Source organism: Biomphalaria glabrata, chromosome 1 (genome assembly GCF_947242115.1).
Source record: "Biomphalaria glabrata chromosome 1, xgBioGlab47.1, whole genome shotgun sequence".
Classification (NCBI taxonomy): domain Eukaryota; kingdom Metazoa; phylum Mollusca; class Gastropoda; family Planorbidae; genus Biomphalaria; species Biomphalaria glabrata.
Window position 1 is genome coordinate 22,981,598 of NC_074711.1, and position 20,229 is coordinate 23,001,826.

The window sequence follows — 20,229 nt, forward strand, 5'->3', positions numbered from 1 at the left end:
GGACATCCATTCGTGGTGGAAAAACGATAAAAAAAAACTTTTTGGCGCCTCCTTTGTACAAACTGAAGGCAGTGATGATAAACTATTTCTTTTGAAAAGTATCTGATCATTTCATGGTAATAATAATACTAAGGCTTGTCTTCAAGTCCGAAGATTAATGAAGAATGCAGTATTTCCCGTGGCTAAGCAGCCCCAGCTGTGACCTACATATTTTGCCACAACCAAGGTTAGCATAACCATTGTCCGCAGGTGGTCGATTAAGATTTGTTTTTCGCCGTCTGCGTCTGTCCATGGAAGATGATTTTCTTTGGGTCTCAAATGTGTATTCCGCGGCCTTTGTGAGTGATCTCCAGCTGTCTAGTTCAAAAAAAAAAAGAAAAGAAAAAGGTTGACTTATGTATCTTTATCTATGTTAGGGCCATTAATTTTTCTTTAATTGATTGGTACCATGACATTTAACATTAGTGTGTTTATGAAATAAGAATCTACCAGAAAAAGAAAACGGATCTTAACTTTTTTTTGTGGAGCATGACCATAAGCCAACATATTTGATTCGTAAAGAAAGTGTGGCTATTTAAAAAGAAAGAACAACATATAAACGTCATTATGAAACAAACATGACGACAATCTTGGTTTGAGCCGCGACTAAAAGATTGTTGAACTACGCCCACAGATTGGAGGGTCGATAGGAATATTTATAAAAAAAAGCGACAAGAAAATGAGTCGGTAGTAAAGCTAGCTACAATGTTGCTCTTTTTTAAGAAGAGAAATTAAGCCATTTTCCGACGCGTGAAAAAAAATCGCTTCAGATATCCAATTCCTTAATGTAAGTACTAGATTCACGGGTTTCTAATCAATTAGTTACAAATTCAGGTAAATTTCATTTTTCTTGTATCTTTTCCGTTCATGTGGCCCGCGACACGAGTGTCAGAAATTATAATGGCCCGCATTTCGAATTAGGTTGGGCATCACTGCTCTAGAGGAAGTATTAGACTTGTCCTCAAGGACTTTAAAAGCGCTTACAAAAACTAATGGCAACTAATTAAAAGCAAGAAAGAAGAGATGATACGAAGATAGGCGCTACGCACTGATGCATTATTGAAACAATAGCTCCTTTATTTTTAAAATTTAGTTGGCAACAGTGACGTTCAATTTTTAGTCTCTCTTCCAAATCTCCAGTAGCAGACGACCAGAAAGTAAGAGTACAAGAAGACGAAGTTAACATCTTGATGTTCTTGTTGCCCTGTTAAAACCTTCTTTAAGGTGACTAGTTCCAAGCACACTCTGATAGAGGATTCTTGATTCGTTCATATCTTTGTAGTACTTTAAATCTCTACATTACATAAACAGCTGACAAACAAACAAACAAAAATTCAAACTCAATGGTTGGCGTGAAGTTGGTTTGTGAATAGATTTAATGAACAGATAATGAACCATGCTATAATAGAAATACATTAGACGTCACTTCCTGACGGTGAGAACATCAAGTGCTACTCAAACACACACACGCGCATGAAATAAACCACAATGTCAATACTGAACTGTGACACAGATTAAATATGTCAGGTGAGTTTTACACCGCTCACGCACACAGACACACATTACAGGACAACATATACTGCAGACTACGGGCATACAGACACACATTACAGGACAACATATACTGCAGACTACGAGCATACAGACACACATTACAGGACAACATATACTGCAGACTACGAGCATACAGACACACATTACAGGACAACATATACTGCAGACTACGAGCATACAGACACACATTACAGGACAACATATACTGCAGACTACGGGCATACAGACACACATTACAGGACAACATATACTGGAGACTACGGGCACACAGACACACATTACAGGACAACATATACTGCAGACTACGAGCATACAGACACACATTACAGGACAACATATACTGCAGACTACGAGCATACAGACACACATTACAGGACAACATATACTGCAGACTACGGGCATACAGGCACACATTACAGGACAACATATACTGCAGACTTCGAGCATACAGACACACATTACAGGACAACATATACTGCAGACTACGGGCATACAGACACACATTACAGGATAACATATACTGCAGACTACGAGCATACAGACACACATTACAGGACAACATATACTGCAGACTACGAGCATACAGACACACATTACAGGACAACATATACTGCAGACTACGGCATACAGGAGGACTCGGTCCATTGCACATTGTTTTGTGTTCATCTATGACATGGTCTCGATAAAATGTATGTATAAATAGATATATGTATAGCAATATGTGAGAACTAGGCGCACACAACACATACACAAGTCATACTTACATACCACAGTCGGTCTCCTTGTGTGGGACAAAAGGCTATAGATGATTGGGGGGGGGGGGTATCTTGTCATCTTTATGGGTTCTCAATTCTTAGCTGTGACCAAATGTTGCTACCATCCAGCAGCATTGCAAACAGTAGAGTCTCTGAGTTGAACTATATTAACTGCGAGAACACGACAGACCCAAGGATTTTACTCAAAGCCAGGGGAAAGTAATTAGTAATACAAGGGAGGTAAAGTCTGTCACAAACCGTTCAATCAGTTCCAAGTTGAAACGATACAATAAGTCTTAATCTCCCCTGGTCTAGAATACAGACGGAAACTATAGAACCATACAGTGTTGTTTTTTACTACCCTCTTTCACAGAAATGATGCAAAGAATACAGTGGCTCGTCAAAGGTTTTCACACTGCATAGTTTCCAAACTGATTGAACTGTTACAAAATATCAGGCAACCAGACATATCCATAAGCTCTCAGCTCCGACTACAACAGAGGTTGTCAGTAGATCTACTGAATTTAAAACAACAAGAAAATTTCAAACAATATGACACCGCTACCAGATGTCTGACTTCTGTTGGATAATCTAGTCGAATATTTCAGTCAAGTCCTTGAAGTTGAACTCCATTAGATGAGCACGCGCCAATCAATGTCCCAGTTCGAGACTAAAAGTCACGTGACATAGGAGAGCCAGTAACTTGCTGGTCCAAGAAGATTGCATTGTTAACTTCTCATTGGAAATTGGAGACAAACTCTTTCAACTAATGGGACAGTCAAAAACAATGTCATGGCCGTCTTCTAGTTCTTTCAACTATTACTTTGTAGTACAAGATAACACACAGATGTGTACTGGAGTAGCGCTAGACAAAGATAAGATATATCTTAAGACTTCAGTTGATTGCTAGGTGAATTGGCGCGGTTACTACAAAACTTGTTTTCAATGCTAGTTATTTCAGATAGATGATTTTTTTTTCTAAACCAAGGGCGATAACTTTCTATGAAATCCATTATTTAGTCCATACCATGTCATTCACCTAGTACCATTGTGTTGTGTTTCAGGTTGATGCATATGGCTTTGTGAGAAGAACGAAAGGAGAACCATGGCTGGAGCTACTCAATAGACATTCCATCAGACATTTACAGGCTCCTTCACTAGACCGCTGGTGAAAGTGGACTGACTACATACTCGTCTTCAAATGAAGTCTATACTATTATCCTGTCAAATTAACAAAAGTCAACAATTTGATGTGTTGCTATTGTATTAAGGTTATTGTCATCTAAGTGAAGAATTATGACACCCAGACATACTGCATTCAAACACATGTCCAGATGTTCTGATCTTTCCCAAAAGTACCAGATAGACCCCTGCCCCAATGAAGGCTGTTTTACAGCACAGCTCGATATTGACACACAGAATCACAGGCGCCATTGGTCAACAAAATTAAAGTCAAATAAATAGTCAAATAAAAGTTAAACAAAAAAAAAGTACAACAAAATTTCACAAACCAACAAAACAAAATATACAAAAACAAAATTCAAAAAGAAAAAAAGTAACTAGTCAAAAGTAACATTCAGTAACATTTCTTACAGACAGTTGCAATAACAATGTTACAAGAATATCGATACAAAAAAGTAATTTATAATGACACAAAGGAAACTAGTAAATGATGTGACATCTTCAATGAACTGGTTTGTGATCTAGACAATTACCTTGAAACACTTTGTTCTGATTTGATTCACTAAGAACTACAATGTAGATTAGTCTCTCTCACAAGTCACACATGCAAACACTTGCCTATGTAAGAAAAGTTGAGGTCTATAGTGTTATTATGTATTGTCTTAGATGACGAGTAATATGAACATGACAAATGCCATTGCACCATTGTCCTTGTAGAAAAACATATCTTTGGGGTAGACATTTCATACAACTTGACATAAAGTTAGGACTTTTGTTTTGAAAGTTCTATCAGCACCCTCCCTTCACCACCAGCAGAAGTGTGTCATGGCACTCAATGCTTTGCACATCTTGGAACAGTCTCCTTTAAAAATAAGTGTGTGTGTGTGTTGAGTAGTGGTCCTTACAATCCTAGAACAGAGGCTAAACAGCAGCACTACTAGCAGACAACATCAGGAACACCAGTCAAGTCACAAGTTGGGCGAGTCCAAGCTAGTATTTACCTGGTCGTTCCTTAAAACTCAATATTTGATTGTGACAGACAATGCAATGGAAAGTTCTAGAATTCTTTTTAACCAACATTTTTTTTGCTTCTGGCTAGAAATCAGCTTTTGTCAACATTTAGTAGTAGATTATCATCACAGAACGTTTTGATCCAAACAAACCAAACTTCATGCACAACAAGAAATTAAATCATTCATAAAATCAACTTATGAAGTTTTTAGAGGCATATGGCATGAGGAGAGTGATCTGTTACCGCAAGATGAAATGACCTCCCTGTGGTGAATACCCAGCACAACCTATGCCCTTACATTCCAAGAGTATTCTAATGAATAAGCTGTGATCAAACTCAACTAAGAGTTGGTTACAGACACTAGGGTTACACCTCATGATCAGCTTCTGTAATTCATAAAAGCAAACATCAGATTGTAAGCCATCTAGAGGCAATGTAGACAGCAACACTGACTAGTCTGAAGCTGCAAATATCAAAGTCAAAACTTTGTTCCTACTGAAGAATAAACTCAATGAACAAAGTTCTAGATATACAACGACTATATTCTCAATGCAGTCATAAGCTTCTTACATTACATTTCTAATTCTACAAAATCGAAGAAAATAGCCCCCCTTCCCCCTTTTTGTGTATAGACAGTTAATAAAATAGATCTACAATCAAACACAAATCATGTGGTGGTATTTATTAAATTCACATTGACTTATGACAGCTATAACTGCTGGATTCTCGAGAAGGCATTAGCCATGAAACTGTTTGGAGAAAAACTTGTCCTAGTACTGGACACATCAAACTAAGTCAAACCTCGACACAATCCAAGACTAATCACTCTCAAGTTGGTGTCATGCTCAACAAATGACATTTAGGGTATCAGTTTTCTTGTTGAATGTGTGCATGTTTCAGGAGTCTCTGCATTGATATGGCTGGACAATCGGAACATTTGGTCCTCTTTACACTACCTATTAAGTGCAGTGTTCAAGACACTACAACTATGACCAATGGTTTTAATACTGATTGTATTGTCATCTTGGTTAGTTTACATTTAGATTTGGCTAGAGAGACATTGTGTTGTTTGCTTTCAAGTGAGATGAGCAAATGATGTGCTACATTGTAACAAGACTGTGACAAGAAAGTGAAGAGTCATGACACTACAAGCCAACAGAATCCATAAATAACAAGAAGCAATACAAAACTTGTGTTCAAACTCAAACGAGATTGTGATAGAGAACAAACATTGGCCCACTCAGCACAAGTTTATTCAGAGGTGCACTAACAAAAATACTCGTGTTCTACTGTCATACAGGTTGCAATGCAACATTCAGTCAAACCTTCCAACCAAACATCTTTAGTGAAGAGTCAGTGAGTTGAAAACACTGCACAGCATGATTTTGTGCTTCATGTAGTCCTAACATCAAAATGTGTCCAAGCTGAGAGTGGAGGCTGATATAGTCAGAGACTTAACACCAGCATCAATCAACACTAATGTTAACATAGGCTTCTAGTTTTGAACACTCGCTTTCATCAAATGTATACAACATTCTTCCATTTTGATGTTCCACTGTTTGATATTTTGTTCCAACCTGATGACTTGGTTATAAAACTACATACACAATCACTTGCAGCAATAGCTCTAGACGTTAAGTTCTTCACTACAAGCAATAGGAACAGGGAGAAAGAAAGAATATAATGGTACATAGTTACATTTAGATCCTGCTGATTTATCTGCTCAGTCACCATAAACAACACACACAAGACCAGCTGTGTATTGTTTGTTGTCTGCATGTTTTAATGGACAAGACACACAATGGTCACATGACTAGACAGGAAGTAGAAGTTCTTTAGAAAGGGCGAGCAAGAGAAGGGCAGAAAGAAATCGTCCTCCAGAGCTCAGTAATGTTGAAATCAAATAGTATTCTATCTTGAGGCCATCAAACAAAAGTCTCTAACACTTTGTATAAATATTAAAGCTCTACTAGACGATATCAAGGTTCAATTATGTCTCCATCCAGGTTTCAACTATTAGTCCATCAAAACAAAATCCTAGCTCACTCAACACATTTAGTTATGAAGTCCATGAATCGTTTTGCATACTGTTCTGGATGCACTGTGGAGATTTCTGCCCCAGCGCCATGTTTGACAGTCTTGGCTGCCTGAGCGGTACGCTTCTTCATGCCGTACTTTGTGAGTATGTCTATGACTGCCATGAAGTAGATCTCACGCTTGCCACTGTCTACAACAAAACAAAAAAATGTTTTCATGAGTTGATTAAAAGAAAATGTCAAATCCACTTAAAAGTAGACTTCATATACAAGGGTGGACAAAAGGTATATAGACTAGGAAGTCCAGGAAACCATGTTCACAGACAGACATTTTGTACTTGAATAATACAATTACATGACAAGATTTAATTAAACTATAGAAAATGTCAACCTTGCTATCTATTATAAATTTATAAGGAAGTAAAATATAAAAAATTCTTTTTGAAAAACAAAGCATATATTTAGTGAAACTGTATCAAATATTTTGAATCAATCTTGTAATTAGTTTTATAGATATAAACCAATAAAAATAAATTAGTGTGATTGAAAATATTTTATTAATTGTTTTTCTTTGGCGCAACTTTCATGTTTCTTGCAATGCAAGCTTAGTGCCCTATGGTCCAATCACTAGAGTGGACCACTCTGGGAGAAAATTTCAACACAGCCTTTTCATTTAAAAGAGAAAAAAACTCGAGGTCTCGAAACTCCATGATGGAAAGCTAATGTGCTAGCTACTGAGCTATTCAAGTACTAATGAATAATTATCCAAAATGTCAACTTGGTCCAAGACTGGCAAGTGGGAGAACTAACGTATAAGATTGTCGCCCAGATAGAGTGACTTCATTTAAGCTTTGTACACAATGATTTGAATGCAGCATTTAAAATGTCTCTTTTTTTTTTTTGTAATGTCAATTTTTTAAAGTCAAATATTTTTCTGTAAGCTGGCAAACTGTCTTCCACTTCTACTGCAATCAGGACAAGGAAAACCTGATAGTTTTACAAAAAATAATAATAGAATTTACTAAAGCACATATACTAACAATAAATGATATAAATAATCAAAATCCTGTTAGATTTCAGTTTGCAAAAGTTCCTCTTTCAGACCTTGCGATCTATAAGGGCAGATGATGCAAAAGTCATGTTTCAGGGTTAACGAGTGTCATGAGGCCAGCACAATGACAAACCGCCATTACTTTTCCTCAACTAGTGTCAGGTACATTTTAGAGCTGGGTGGACACAGTCTAAATCTAAAACAAATTTAATGACATGACTGATTCAAACTAATTGAAACAGGTACGCTTAATATAAGCTTTGTTTTTTTTAAAAAGTATTTTTTAATGTTTTTCTTGTTCAGTAAGTGATCATAAAACAGAATCCAAATCCTGGCAATGTCCATTGGGTAATAATTGCATGAAAAATGAAAATTATATTCTAAGAAAAATGTAAGTACCGGTATACTTTTATGTAAACAGGTCAATAGCAATGTGAGTTTCTAATGAAATGAATAGTCAATAGTACAGTACTTGATTTTTGTAATCAATGATTCATTGGGAAAATAAAATAGTTTACTGAAACTCTAGAACAAGCTGTGGAACAAATCAACAGAGCCTTACCTTCATTACTTACAACAGCATAACGTTCCAAATCTGGATCAAGCTCTCCAGTAAACTGAGGCATTGGGGTGACAGGCTGGGGGGAGTCAGGGGGACTGGGGCCACCATCTTGTTCATCCTCATTTTCCATCTAAAAGAGAGAAGACATTCTCTATTTGAGCCAAAAGAATAAAACCTACTTTTGGTGAGCTAGCCAGAACTAAGTGAAGAAACAAAATATGTACAAAAGAATGTATAAAATCTGTGGTTCTTTAATGGCTTTGACTTAGCACTGACTAGAGTCAGATTTGAGAACATCAATACTGTAGTGTAGTACAAGAAATAGAGTTCCTTCCCATCTATAGCCTGGTACATGACAAATGATTTATTGGAGAAGTTATGTAACCTACATTTGAGTTTATCAACAGCCAGATACTGATAGTGGTTAGATCAATGTATTCACACATTTTGAGATAACAAACGTGAATAAAAATAAACTGAATTACTGCCATTGTATTTATACAACTTGATGACTCACTCAGGCTTCTATAATCATGTTAACATGATAATGAGCTGTATTTTTTAAAAAAAGTGTATCCCATTTTAAAATGCAAGAAATCATATCTAGAGTACATAATCATGACAATAAAAAAAAAATTAATACTAAATGACATGCAGTTCTATCTTGACATTTTTTCTTTGATAATTTAAAATGTTTTGATTTTGACTCATTAAGATGGCGGAGCCATTTAGTCAGTAAATAGACAAAATGTAATTACAGATTTGGTTAATCTTAAGACAGCCAGAATGGTGGATTGTTCAGCTGCTAATCCAGAAGATGGGGTTTGAACCAGGAATTTTTAAAAAATGTTTCCTTTAGTCAATAAGAAGAGTATTTTTAAATCAGTAAAGAGCAAGTCATTTGATTACTTGGACATGTATCAGTAAAGAGCAAGTCATTTGATTACTTGGACATGTATCAGTAAAGAGCAAGTCATTTGATTACTTGGACATGTATCAGTAAAGAGCAAGTCATTTGATTACTTGGACATGTATCAGTAAAGAGCAAGTCATTTGATTACTTGGACATGTATCAGTAAAGAGCAAGTCATTTGATTACTTGGACATGTATCAGTAAAGAGCAAGTCATTTGATTACTTGGACATGTATCAGTAAGGAGCAAGTCATTTGATTACTTGGACATGTATCAGTAAAGAGCAAGTCATTTGATTACTTGGACATGTATCAGTAAAGAGCAAGTCATTTGATTACTTGGACATGTATGACACTTTTCAGCACTTTTCAAATTGTGCTATGTCAGAAGAATGCCTAGTTTCTTTCTTGTCCAGTGTGCTGCGACTGTGCATTGATCAGAAAAAAAAAACAGATCTTGAGGAGCTCAGAGTAAGATGTCTCATCTGAACAGCCTTAAATAAAGGAACGCCAATGTCCATAAAGAATAATGTAAAAAAAAAAGTGTCATCTCTCTTTCCTGAAAATGATTTCAAGTTACTGAATGTCTTTCACATCAATAACTCATTTCTTAAGGTAGTATGCATAACAATATTTTTTTGACTGTGTTTTTGTTTATTATAAATGAATAGCAAGAAGGATTTGATTGCTGGATAATAAAAGACAATGGAAGCAGGGCATTTTCAACCTTAAAGCCTATGCCAGACAGACGTAGAATGCAAGCAGAAAAAGGACAAAATGTCCTCCTTTTGCTAGACACTTTGTTACCTTAGCCATGTCTATGTGTGAATTTAAGCTTCCTTACTATGAATTCCAAGTAACACTAATGCTGTGTATACTCAATTAATGAAAAGTTGTACTGTGTAAATGAGTTGACATTTCATAGGACAGGGAATGCTTATCTTCTAAAAAGCACATTTATGCCTACTGTGCACCTTCAATAAACACAATAAACCCACCATAAGTCAAGACTATAAAATATGTAGCTAGTGCTTCAACTCACATTTCAAGTCTTTAAAAAATAAACCAGACAAGGATTAGAACAACTAGGAGAAAGTACTACCACCTGGTCTCCTGCTCCAGCACTGGAGGCTCCACCCTCAGCATCATCATCTTCAGGCTCCTCTTCATCAGCACCAGAGGGCATGGCAAAACTGATTCCAACTTCATCTTCTTGGTCTCTATCATGGATACCCACAATAAGACTGTAGTCCATGAGGTGAAGGCTACTCAAAAACTGTGGAGCATAGGGGTGTGTACATTACTGTGAGCATACAAGTGTATGTGTTGTGAGTAGCTTGCGTGCACTTCATATTCCTTCTTGTCCTACTTTGTCCAACAGTTAATACATGCAAGAAATAAAGTTTAAAAAAAATCACAGACTATGCATTAAGAAAACAACCCAAATACCCCTAGTAATAGGCCAACTTCATTACTAACAATTTATTTACAAAACATGAAAGAATTATGAAAACATTAGAAGATACACAATTCAGTGGAAAGACAAAAGTCAATAACACAGAGCCGACTAACAAATGCTTTAAAGCATATTATAACTAAAAGGTTGCACCCCAATGGAATACAATATGCAGTATCCATCACCATGTTGACTTCATTATAACTGTATAAGTATTAGACCAAACTACTCACATCAACGTCACTTTGAAGTGTCTCCAACAATTTCTTTTTCTGCTCTGGACCAATACAAATTTTAGCACCATCATTGAGGAAATCATTGTCTTTAAAGGTAGGCAAAGATTTTAACTGGAACAAAGACAGAAACATTGGCATTGAATACTATTTACAAAAAAAAATGTGTGTTCAGTCATCAGTTCTATAGTGTCTTATAGCTTACCCTTTCTTTATCACTAGCTTTTCTATCAACTGTTGAACCCTGAAATAAAAAACAGAAGTGTAAATCCATTTTCTAGAAGAAATTATTTGAAAAGTTAACAAAATATCTATATAAGTTGTAATACTTTCTAGAGGTAAAATTGTTTGGTTGAGTAGTTTAGTTGTTTTTTTTTTTTAGTACCCAAACGTTTTGGTGGCCAGGTAGAAGAATAATACTAGAAGCTGGAAGGGATGTTTTAATTAGGAATGTTAGGACAATATTTGGTTCTGGACAAAAAGAATATGTGAGTGTTTGATGCGTAGGATGCAATATTAAATAAGGTTCATGCCTAAAAGCATCAGAGAGATTTTTAAATATTTCAATGAAGATCAGAAAAGTCGATGAATACTCAGGAATACTATTCCTTAAGGCAGGGGTGGGGATTAATGGTATTGGCAATTGAATTCATTGGTAAAAAGTAGGCCCATATGGTTGAGAAGGGTAGTGTTATAAAGCAGGCCTTGCTAATTAGATGTAACAGATTATAAAATTAAAAGTTTTTTAAGTGGGGGGAGGGTTGGAGCAGGATGTAAAAAAGGACCATACTTTAAAAATAACTTAAAAGCAGAGGTCAAGTCAGATAGTGTAAAGAAGACTATTTGTTAGGGGAGAGAATTGGAGGGGGGGGGGGAGGGGGAGAAAGAAGTGATACTCAATTATACAGAGGCTGTCATTAAAGAGAGAGGGCTCCATGGCAAAATAAATAATATATAGCCCAGGACCAAATCAACAAACGTTTGTATGCTTTACTCGCAACCACCCTGCATATTTGCTTCCATATCTCATCTCTATATGTCTCTAAGATTGTCATGAAAGATGTCAGTATAATTTATTTGACATTTTTCTTCTTACATCAAATACTATTTAAAATGATTTTTTTCATTTTTCATTTGAATATTTATTTTAACAGCATTTGTAGCTCCTAATTTGCAGTCATCGTCCAAAATGGTTTTGATTAGGGATCAGCACTTTAAAAACACTTTCAGGTTAAAACAAAAAAGTTTGTAACTCACCTATTGTGAGTACAACCAATTTGGCCACTTTACCTTTAAGTCATATTTTTTATGTATTGACAATCGAGGACTGAAGATATTGCGCATGACTACAACATAGGTCTCAACATCATTGACTGTTATCCTGTACATGGCTAAATACTGGGGCAGTAACGTCTGAGCATGACACTCCACAATATACTGAAACACAAACACACAACAATTAATTGACCACTACAGCCATTCAAAAGTCAATCCAAAAAATGTTACATAGGCTTATGGCCTCAACAAAAGAAAATAAACATTTTTTATACTTTACACTGCAATATGAATTTTTTTAAAATTATTATTATCTATTATTTTTTTTAAACTTTTTTGAAATTCCATCAAGATATTAAAATTACATGGATGATAAAAGCAAAAAAAAAAAACCCCAGCAAGCAGATTACTTTTCTATTGATGCAATGATCACATCTAACCTGGTGGTATTGTTTAAGTAGGTGATGCATCATTTCAACCTCCTCAGACACAAGAGTTTTGATGAAAAACCTTTTGTCCCTGGACATTAACATACGAGCTCCACTTCTACCAGGGGAGTCACAGGATATAGGCTGCTGCTTTGATAAAGAATTCTGTGAAGAAAAACAGCATTGAAACAAGATTGAACAAGTCGTCAACGTATGCTGAAATATTGAAAAGCAACCAGACGCTAATTTATTTCAAATACACTGATTGAAAAAGTGTCTTTTTCCTTTTTTTTTCTTTTGCATATTTTTTGGGTCAAATTTAAATTTTTACATAATTTTAGACATACAAAACACAAACTTAAAAAACAAAATAATAAATTAAAATAAAATAAAAATAGAAGAGGTGTGAGAATGTTTTGTGCTTTTGTGAAAGTTCAACCAACTTACCATGTAATCATTGTCATCTAATCCAAATCTTTCTCTCAAATTTCTGAACACAATAGGACAATATTCTTTGACTTTAAACCTACTTGGCATGTTATCTCTGTAAAGAAGAAAGTGGTATCCTTTTCAATTACAATTAACAAAAAAGGTATTACCCTACCAAAATTGTAACTGGACAACAAATATGCAAATATCAATTTCTATTACAGTTCTTCTTAGCTCGGGATGTACCTCTGATGGTATATAACACTAAGGATTGTGGGAAGTGCATAAATATAAAAAATATTGAGCTAAATCTTACTTTTATTTTTTTTTCATTTTATGTTTTTGTTTTACACTCCACTGTAAAAACTATTAAGCAGTATAAATAACACCAAGCTACACATTAAGTAATGTACAGAAGATATTATTAAATAAAATTAAAGTAGCATTATTAAAAGGCAACAATCACATAATCCCATAAAAAAAATTAACAACAGTAATTATTATTTCAAATCATATTTCAATTTGAGAACCGCTGCTATCAAATGCTTACATTTTTTTTTTAAATCTCTGAAAAAAAAAAGATGGTCAATGGAATGAAGTACTAAACAAGGAGAGTTTTATTAGAGCCTTGTATGTAGGGAACTTAACATCAGGTTCCAAGCTTCTGTGGTACTAACTCTAATCAAGACTTAAAGTGATCCCAATGTCAGTTGACACTACATTTGTATGATGTAAGAGGGAAATCAGAAAATAAAACAATTGGGGGGGGGGGTGAAGAATTAAACAACTGTTAATACAATGTTTAAAGTCTCAATGTACAAGGTTAATAAAAAAGAAATATTTTAGAAGTCAGCTGGAAAACAGATCCATGTTTTAATACGATCATTAAATAGGATATATAATTTCAACAACTATGTTTTCATAAATCAGTCAAGGAAGTGTTAATCTGCCAAAAAGAGAAATCTTCTTGTCAATGACCAAGAATACTTGCTACTTCAAGAGTTGAAATGTTTAAAGTGTTTCAAAAGTATCTTGAAGATTTATGATACCTGTCTCCATTCATTTTCAAGTGCAGCCTTTTCAAATATTTATGGTTTCTAGATAAGCCTTTCTTCACAAGCAAGCTTCATTCATCTTTCAACAAAGTTGAACCTTGCTATATCAAATTTCCAAAACCTTTTCAAATATGTTTTAAATTACACATTGAAGTCCTGAACACAAACATGCAACAAATGTAGAGCACTAGAGAACTCATGAGAAGGCATGGTGGCTGAGTGGTAAAGCATTTGGCTCCCAAACTGGGATTCCCTGGTTTCAATCCTGGTAAAGACTGGGTTTTAAGTTTCGGGATCTTTAGGTCGCCACTGAGACCACAAAGCTATAATGTGTACCTGATATTAGTTGGGGAAAAGTAAAGACGGTTAACAGTGGGCCACATAAACAGATGACCTTTACATCGTCTGCCTCTGGAAGGGGAACTGGAACTTCACTTTTTTTTCTTTACTAGAGAACTCATGAACTTCAAAAGAAACATTCATGATGATCATAGGAATCTTTTGATTTTACAACACTGGTGATTTAGAGGTACACATTTGAAATAGATAAAGTTTCATATTGGAATAAAGTTTCCTTTACTGCGGCCTAAGGAGTTACACTGACAAACAAATGTCATCTATCAAGCATTGCATTTTAATTACTTGGGAAACAAGTTCTAAGAAATTGTTCTATAAGTTTGACTTTGATTTAAACAAAACTTGAAACATTGTACAAGATTTCACTTTTTTTTTTCAATCTGGACCAAATAGATGCTGAACTTTTCATGGCATTTTCAACCATCGCAGTGACTGCAAATCAAAGATATTTTGATACAAATAAAGGAACATGTTCTTTATTGTAAGCACTACACACGGACAAGTCAATCATAACATAAACCTACATTTGTTGATCAAACTTTCATTAGGAGACAATCTGTTCTTTGACCTTCAAACTCTTATTATTTTCCATCCCATAAACTTCTACTATTAAAAATAGACTGTTTTGTATTCATTCATTGAACAAGTTCTTTTTAAAGTGACTGAAATTGTCTATGAGTTGGCACTATTCTTTTTTAGTTGACTGTTGTAAAATTAAATAGTTCAGTTTAGAAACTTAGGATAAAATTCTTTTTTCCAGCATTTCATTGGAAACTTACCTATGAATAAATTGTTACAAAACTCTATTAGGAGACTTCTAAGTTGATGCTAATTTGTTTATTTATTAATTTTGTTTTTCATTTTTAAGCTGGGAATTATTTTTTTTTTGCTGAGCCAGGAGCAACAGTATACACTTCAGCGACCCCAATAGAAGCCCACTAGTATAGACAGGCATTTAAGGAAGTAAAGTGAGCTCTAAGGAATGAAGAGAGTACACTTACTTGTTATACATATGGTTGTCAACTCTGATTTTACTGTAGGACTTAAAATCATCAGGCATCAACATGACTCGTAAATTAACATTGTTGAGCTCATTAACCTGGCAAGAAGAAGCAGAGAGTAGAGTTCAAATGACTAGAATACACTTACATCTAGATTACACAGAACATACAAGAATACACTTACATCTACATACAAATACACAGAACATACACATGTTCACAAACGAAAGGGGGAAAAAAAAGCTTTCAAAAGCTTTTTAGCTTTTCTATTGGTGCTGTCTGTCTGTCCATCTGTCTCAAAATGACTTAAAAGGCTCAAGTGGAAACTTGAGACTGAATACAGCTGAGTAGGGCCACACACAATGTGTTGTTCTTCTTTCTAGTTTATTGACTTTAAATATTGTTAAACGTCTTGAGATTTTCTTCTTACCATCAGGAATGAAAGAAAAAAAAAAAAGGTTGACAACAAGCTCATTAACAAGTAAGAGAACATGAAACTGTTCATGGCTGCTAGGATATCTTCATACATAACTAGTCATAGGAGGCAACAAAGACATAGATCTAGTATTGAATGCTTTAAAATAAGAAGCTAAGTTATTATTTAAACTGAACAATACTTGCAAACTAGCATGTCTTACTTTTAGACATCACAAAGTACTGCTGTTTATCAACGCCACTTAGCCCATAGTTTCCAAATGTACTAAAGCAATTTTACACTTAATAATAATAACAAATGAAAAATAATAAAAGTGAAGAAAAAAATAAAAATAAAAGGACACTATAAGGAAACGTTATCTTGGACATTAAGCAACTCTAGACATGAAATGACACTATTGTATTGTAAAATCAACTAAAGACATGGAAACAAAAGACCTCAAAAAAAAAGCCTGTTTTCAAGGTACCGGTACTGAACATTCCTGAGAGAAAGTTTAATTAGCTGTCAGAATGGCACTGCTGCAGACCCACCACATTAATAGAACATTCTAAGTGGACATTGTTAAAGGGAGACTACTTTTTTTTAGTCTTGCATGGCAGTGCTAGAGAATGATTATAAGCTCTTGATTATGCTAATAATAATACAAGTAATTATTAAAAACTAAAAATCAAATTTGCTTAAGAGAAAATTATAAAAACAAGAAATCTGCCCATTTACAGACATAGTAGATTATGTGTCAGAGAATGTGATTGTAGGGCAGCCTATTTATATCTCATTATTACAAACTAATTATAAAATACTGACTAAATGAACAGAATAGATGAGATAGTCTCAAAGTATGTGCCAACCAGAGAAGAAGCTGTGACTATCAAACATAGCACAGCCCCCCCCCCCCTTTTTTAAAAGATAAAGGTAGAGGGAAAAAAAAAGGCTCAGACAACATTATCAACAGTTGGAAAACATTACATTTATCAAACTCTCACTGGTCAGTGCTTACCAACACACACAAACACATCGGAACAGCCAGGAATGAATCAATGTTTACATTTAACTTATTTATAATGTTCAGAACATAATCGTTACAAAACTCCCTAAAGAAATATAACTCTGTTCAATGGATTGTATAGCTTTTTTTTCCTTCTATTCTATTCAATGACAAAAATCGACCTGAAGCTCCCCAAAGTAAAACAACCTCGAGACATACACATCAATAATGATACAAAACAAAGACAATCGAGTTCTACAGAAAAGAAACAAAAACGCATAATTGGATAGGTCGGTTAGCGCTATCCAATAGACCCCGACATAAAATCTCTCTGTTAACCCTGTAGGCATCCCCTCCCCTCATTTTTTTTTAGAACCGCGGCCCATCAGTTTGTCTAATTGTTATATAACTGGACCGTGGATCGTTAGAACAACACCAATTAGTCAAACTGTTCTCAGGATGGAAATAATGCTTGGTAGTACAACTATGAATGTATAACAAGAGACCCATACAGTGAGCCAACCCATGGAGTGATATTTGCTGCATTCATCTAGTCACTATGTCTTAGAGTGAACGTTGGTGTGTGTATGGTATAGTGCTATTGAATGAATCCAGTCCAACTGGACGACGTCAGCAAGACGTTGGCACATTTGGGCAACAGGAAAATGGTGTGACGAATAAAATCAAGCTGAAACATAATTATTCTAATTAGATAGAACACTGTGAAAACAGCGGGCGACATATTCATTTCATATAATTCAATGTATGTCCTTCAGTTATGTGACCTCACGATTTCTGTTCACCAATGTTTATGAGGGGGTTAAAAAAAATCCATGAATATGCACCCCCTCCCTCCCATATAGCAGCATGTACCTCTCGAGCCAACGTGAGAAGATCTATGGGACATTCTGACGTCACAACTCCCCAAACAGAGACATGGATACTTTTCGCTAGTTCATTGGTATGTATAGATTATAACAAGCAGTAACAACAAAATGTTTATAAGACCTATAAGACAGGCTTTAGTGTATGTGTATACGACTTAGTCTAAAGAAACCGTAAATCTTCAACTATTTCAAACTGTGCAGCTACTACCAGGGCTTTGACATAAGACTATGATCAATTTAATCAAGCGGCTTAAAACTTGAGGTCTTATCGATCAGTGTTAGTCAACCCACCGACTGGTAGAACAGTGACGCCACTGAACGTTCGCATCTAATTGCTGACTGCTCCACAGAGAACAATTAGAAAGGATTCGCTCTCTCCCGTTCAAAGCTTTCAGAAAATAACAAAGAAACAAAACTACCAACCTTTCTTTAGTTGCGGTACCTTATAAATGTGATGGTTTTTTTTTTGCATGAGAAGTAAAATAGAATTCTACATGGCACGAGATAAGACATTACAAAACAAACAAAAAACAAGCAAAATATAAAAAGATACTTCAAAAAAAAAAAACAACCAACAAAGCTTATATTAACAGTATCAACTAGTTTGGATCAGACATATAATTAAATTTTTAATAGATCTAGACTAACAATTATAAATCTGTGCGATTAAAAATATTTTAAACTATTGTTTTTGTTTAGCGCAATTTCATGCTTTTAGCTTTCTCAATAGTTGAATACGCTATGATCCTATCACTTGTCTGGACCAGTTAGAAAGTGGTGGGGGAGAAAGAACCAGGTATCTGGGTGATGGTTTTTAAAATTTATTTATAAATTTATATATATATATATATATATATATATATATATATATATATATATATATATATATATATATATATATATATATATATATATATATATATATATATAAATAAATGAACGACCTGAATTTGAACTCGTGAGCTAAAGGCTTCTCAAGCCAACACGGTTACCAAAATACTTTTAAACAAAAAGATAGCCTACGTAGTGTAGTTGCATCCATTAGTTTGGATCAGTTGTCATTAAATTTGTAATAGAACTAGACCAAAAACACTAGATCTGTACAATTAGAAATATTTGTACCAATTTTTTTTTTGTTTTTTTTAGTGCTTTTAGCTTGCTCACTACGCTATGATCCCATCTATCACTTCTCTGGGACCAATTGGGTACACAGGGAGAGGGAAGGCAGAGGAAAGAAAGGGAGATCTGGGTGGATTTTACCGTCATGGGTTTTTAAAAAAATAAACACAAAAAAAAGGGGGGGGGAGAGATCTGAATTTGATCTCGTGGCTCACGCCTGTCTGGGCCGACGTGCTAACCACCCTGCTGGTGAGTTACTTATGACAAGAAGAAGATTGTATAGTTCTAAATTTGTTTGTTTCAATTTAGAGCGGCGGGGACCAGTTCCACCACTTCAGTCAAGTAAAATTTCTTTTCCTTGTTTAAGATACCAAACAAAATAAGTAATTAACTGTTATTTTGTTTTTATTGATTCTTGTGTTCTCAGGTAAAAGAAATAATTTAGCAAATTTTCAGCTTGATCCGAGGTTGGGTGTCGGAGAAATAACGTGTACAAACTTTTTACCAGACAGACAGAGTGAGTTGATATAAACTTTGTAAAAACACGATCTGTTTTTTAAACACGAGACCCCTCCCCTCCAGCCTGCACTGTGTGTGTATGTGGGGGGGGGGCAGACACCTCCAGGTCAAGGTGACAATAAGTAACAGACACTGTACCTGGCCGAACTCTGGCCTTTCTTGAGCATATCTACATCTTGAGCCAACCCACACACGTGAACTCAATTCCTCTAACACCATCAAGTAAGAGTAATCACCTTGAGATCTAACGCTAATGTTAAAGTCTTTGCAATAACTGCCTTCAACGTTACTGCCTACTAAAGTTTTTGTTTGTGGAAAAGCAGTTAAAGTTTAACTAAGAGTGTGTAAATGACACTGAACAAATAGATCTGATATTGGAAGACAAAAAGTAGCCGCTACCCAAATGAACAAGTCTTATGCAGTTGTTGTTTTATTTGGGGGGGGGGGGCAAAACCCAGTCTAATTCAATGCATTGCCAATATGGGTTTAAATGGCAGACCATTTGTTTTGTTCTGGGTCATGAAGTGCACAGATCTATAGGGCCTATACTTAGTCAACAGTTCATCTCGTGTTTACATCTGACAGAAATGAAGTCAATTATATTGCTGTCCATTAATTAGCAACAGATGGACTTCCTAGTACAGTACCGTACTCTACATCTGAGGCCGGCAACGGCAAGGCTAGCCAGATTATACTGTGTGGCCCTCTTGGCAAAATCATCTTTTTATTTAATTCCAAATCTTGTGATATTTAGGAAACTGAGATTTTTTACAAATTAAAAATAAAAGAAGCCAAATAAAAAAAAAAGCTTATAATATGTGTAGTTGTATCAATTAGTTTGGATCAGCCATGTAATTAAATTTGTAATAGATCTAGAGAACTAGACTAAAAACAATAAATCAGTGCGATTAGAAATATTTTTAACAATAGTTTTTGTTTAACGTAA

General features: G+C 35.1%; 1 protein-coding gene across 2 annotated transcripts in view; it reads right to left on the reverse strand.

The window, feature by feature from the left end:
* Positions 1 to 1,394: 1,394 nt before the first annotated feature.
* The window catches only part of LOC106066599 (phosphatidylinositol 5-phosphate 4-kinase type-2 beta-like), a 32,947-nt gene continuing 14,112 nt past the window's right edge, over positions 1,395 to 20,229 (reverse strand). For both annotated transcript variants that reach the window (XM_056028824.1, XM_056028831.1), the window contains exons 2-10: positions 15,338 to 15,435; positions 12,943 to 13,039; positions 12,508 to 12,660; positions 12,083 to 12,229; positions 10,998 to 11,036; positions 10,793 to 10,906; positions 10,206 to 10,379; positions 8,192 to 8,321; positions 1,395 to 6,769 (exon numbers count right to left, since the gene is read on the reverse strand). In XM_056028824.1, the coding sequence (XP_055884799.1) occupies positions 6,585 to 6,769; positions 8,192 to 8,321; positions 10,206 to 10,379; positions 10,793 to 10,906; positions 10,998 to 11,036; positions 12,083 to 12,229; positions 12,508 to 12,660; positions 12,943 to 13,039; positions 15,338 to 15,435 (1,137 nt within the window). In that variant the 3' untranslated portion in view covers positions 1,395 to 6,584. The remainder of the gene's footprint in view (positions 6,770 to 8,191; positions 8,322 to 10,205; positions 10,380 to 10,792; positions 10,907 to 10,997; positions 11,037 to 12,082; positions 12,230 to 12,507; positions 12,661 to 12,942; positions 13,040 to 15,337; positions 15,436 to 20,229) is intronic.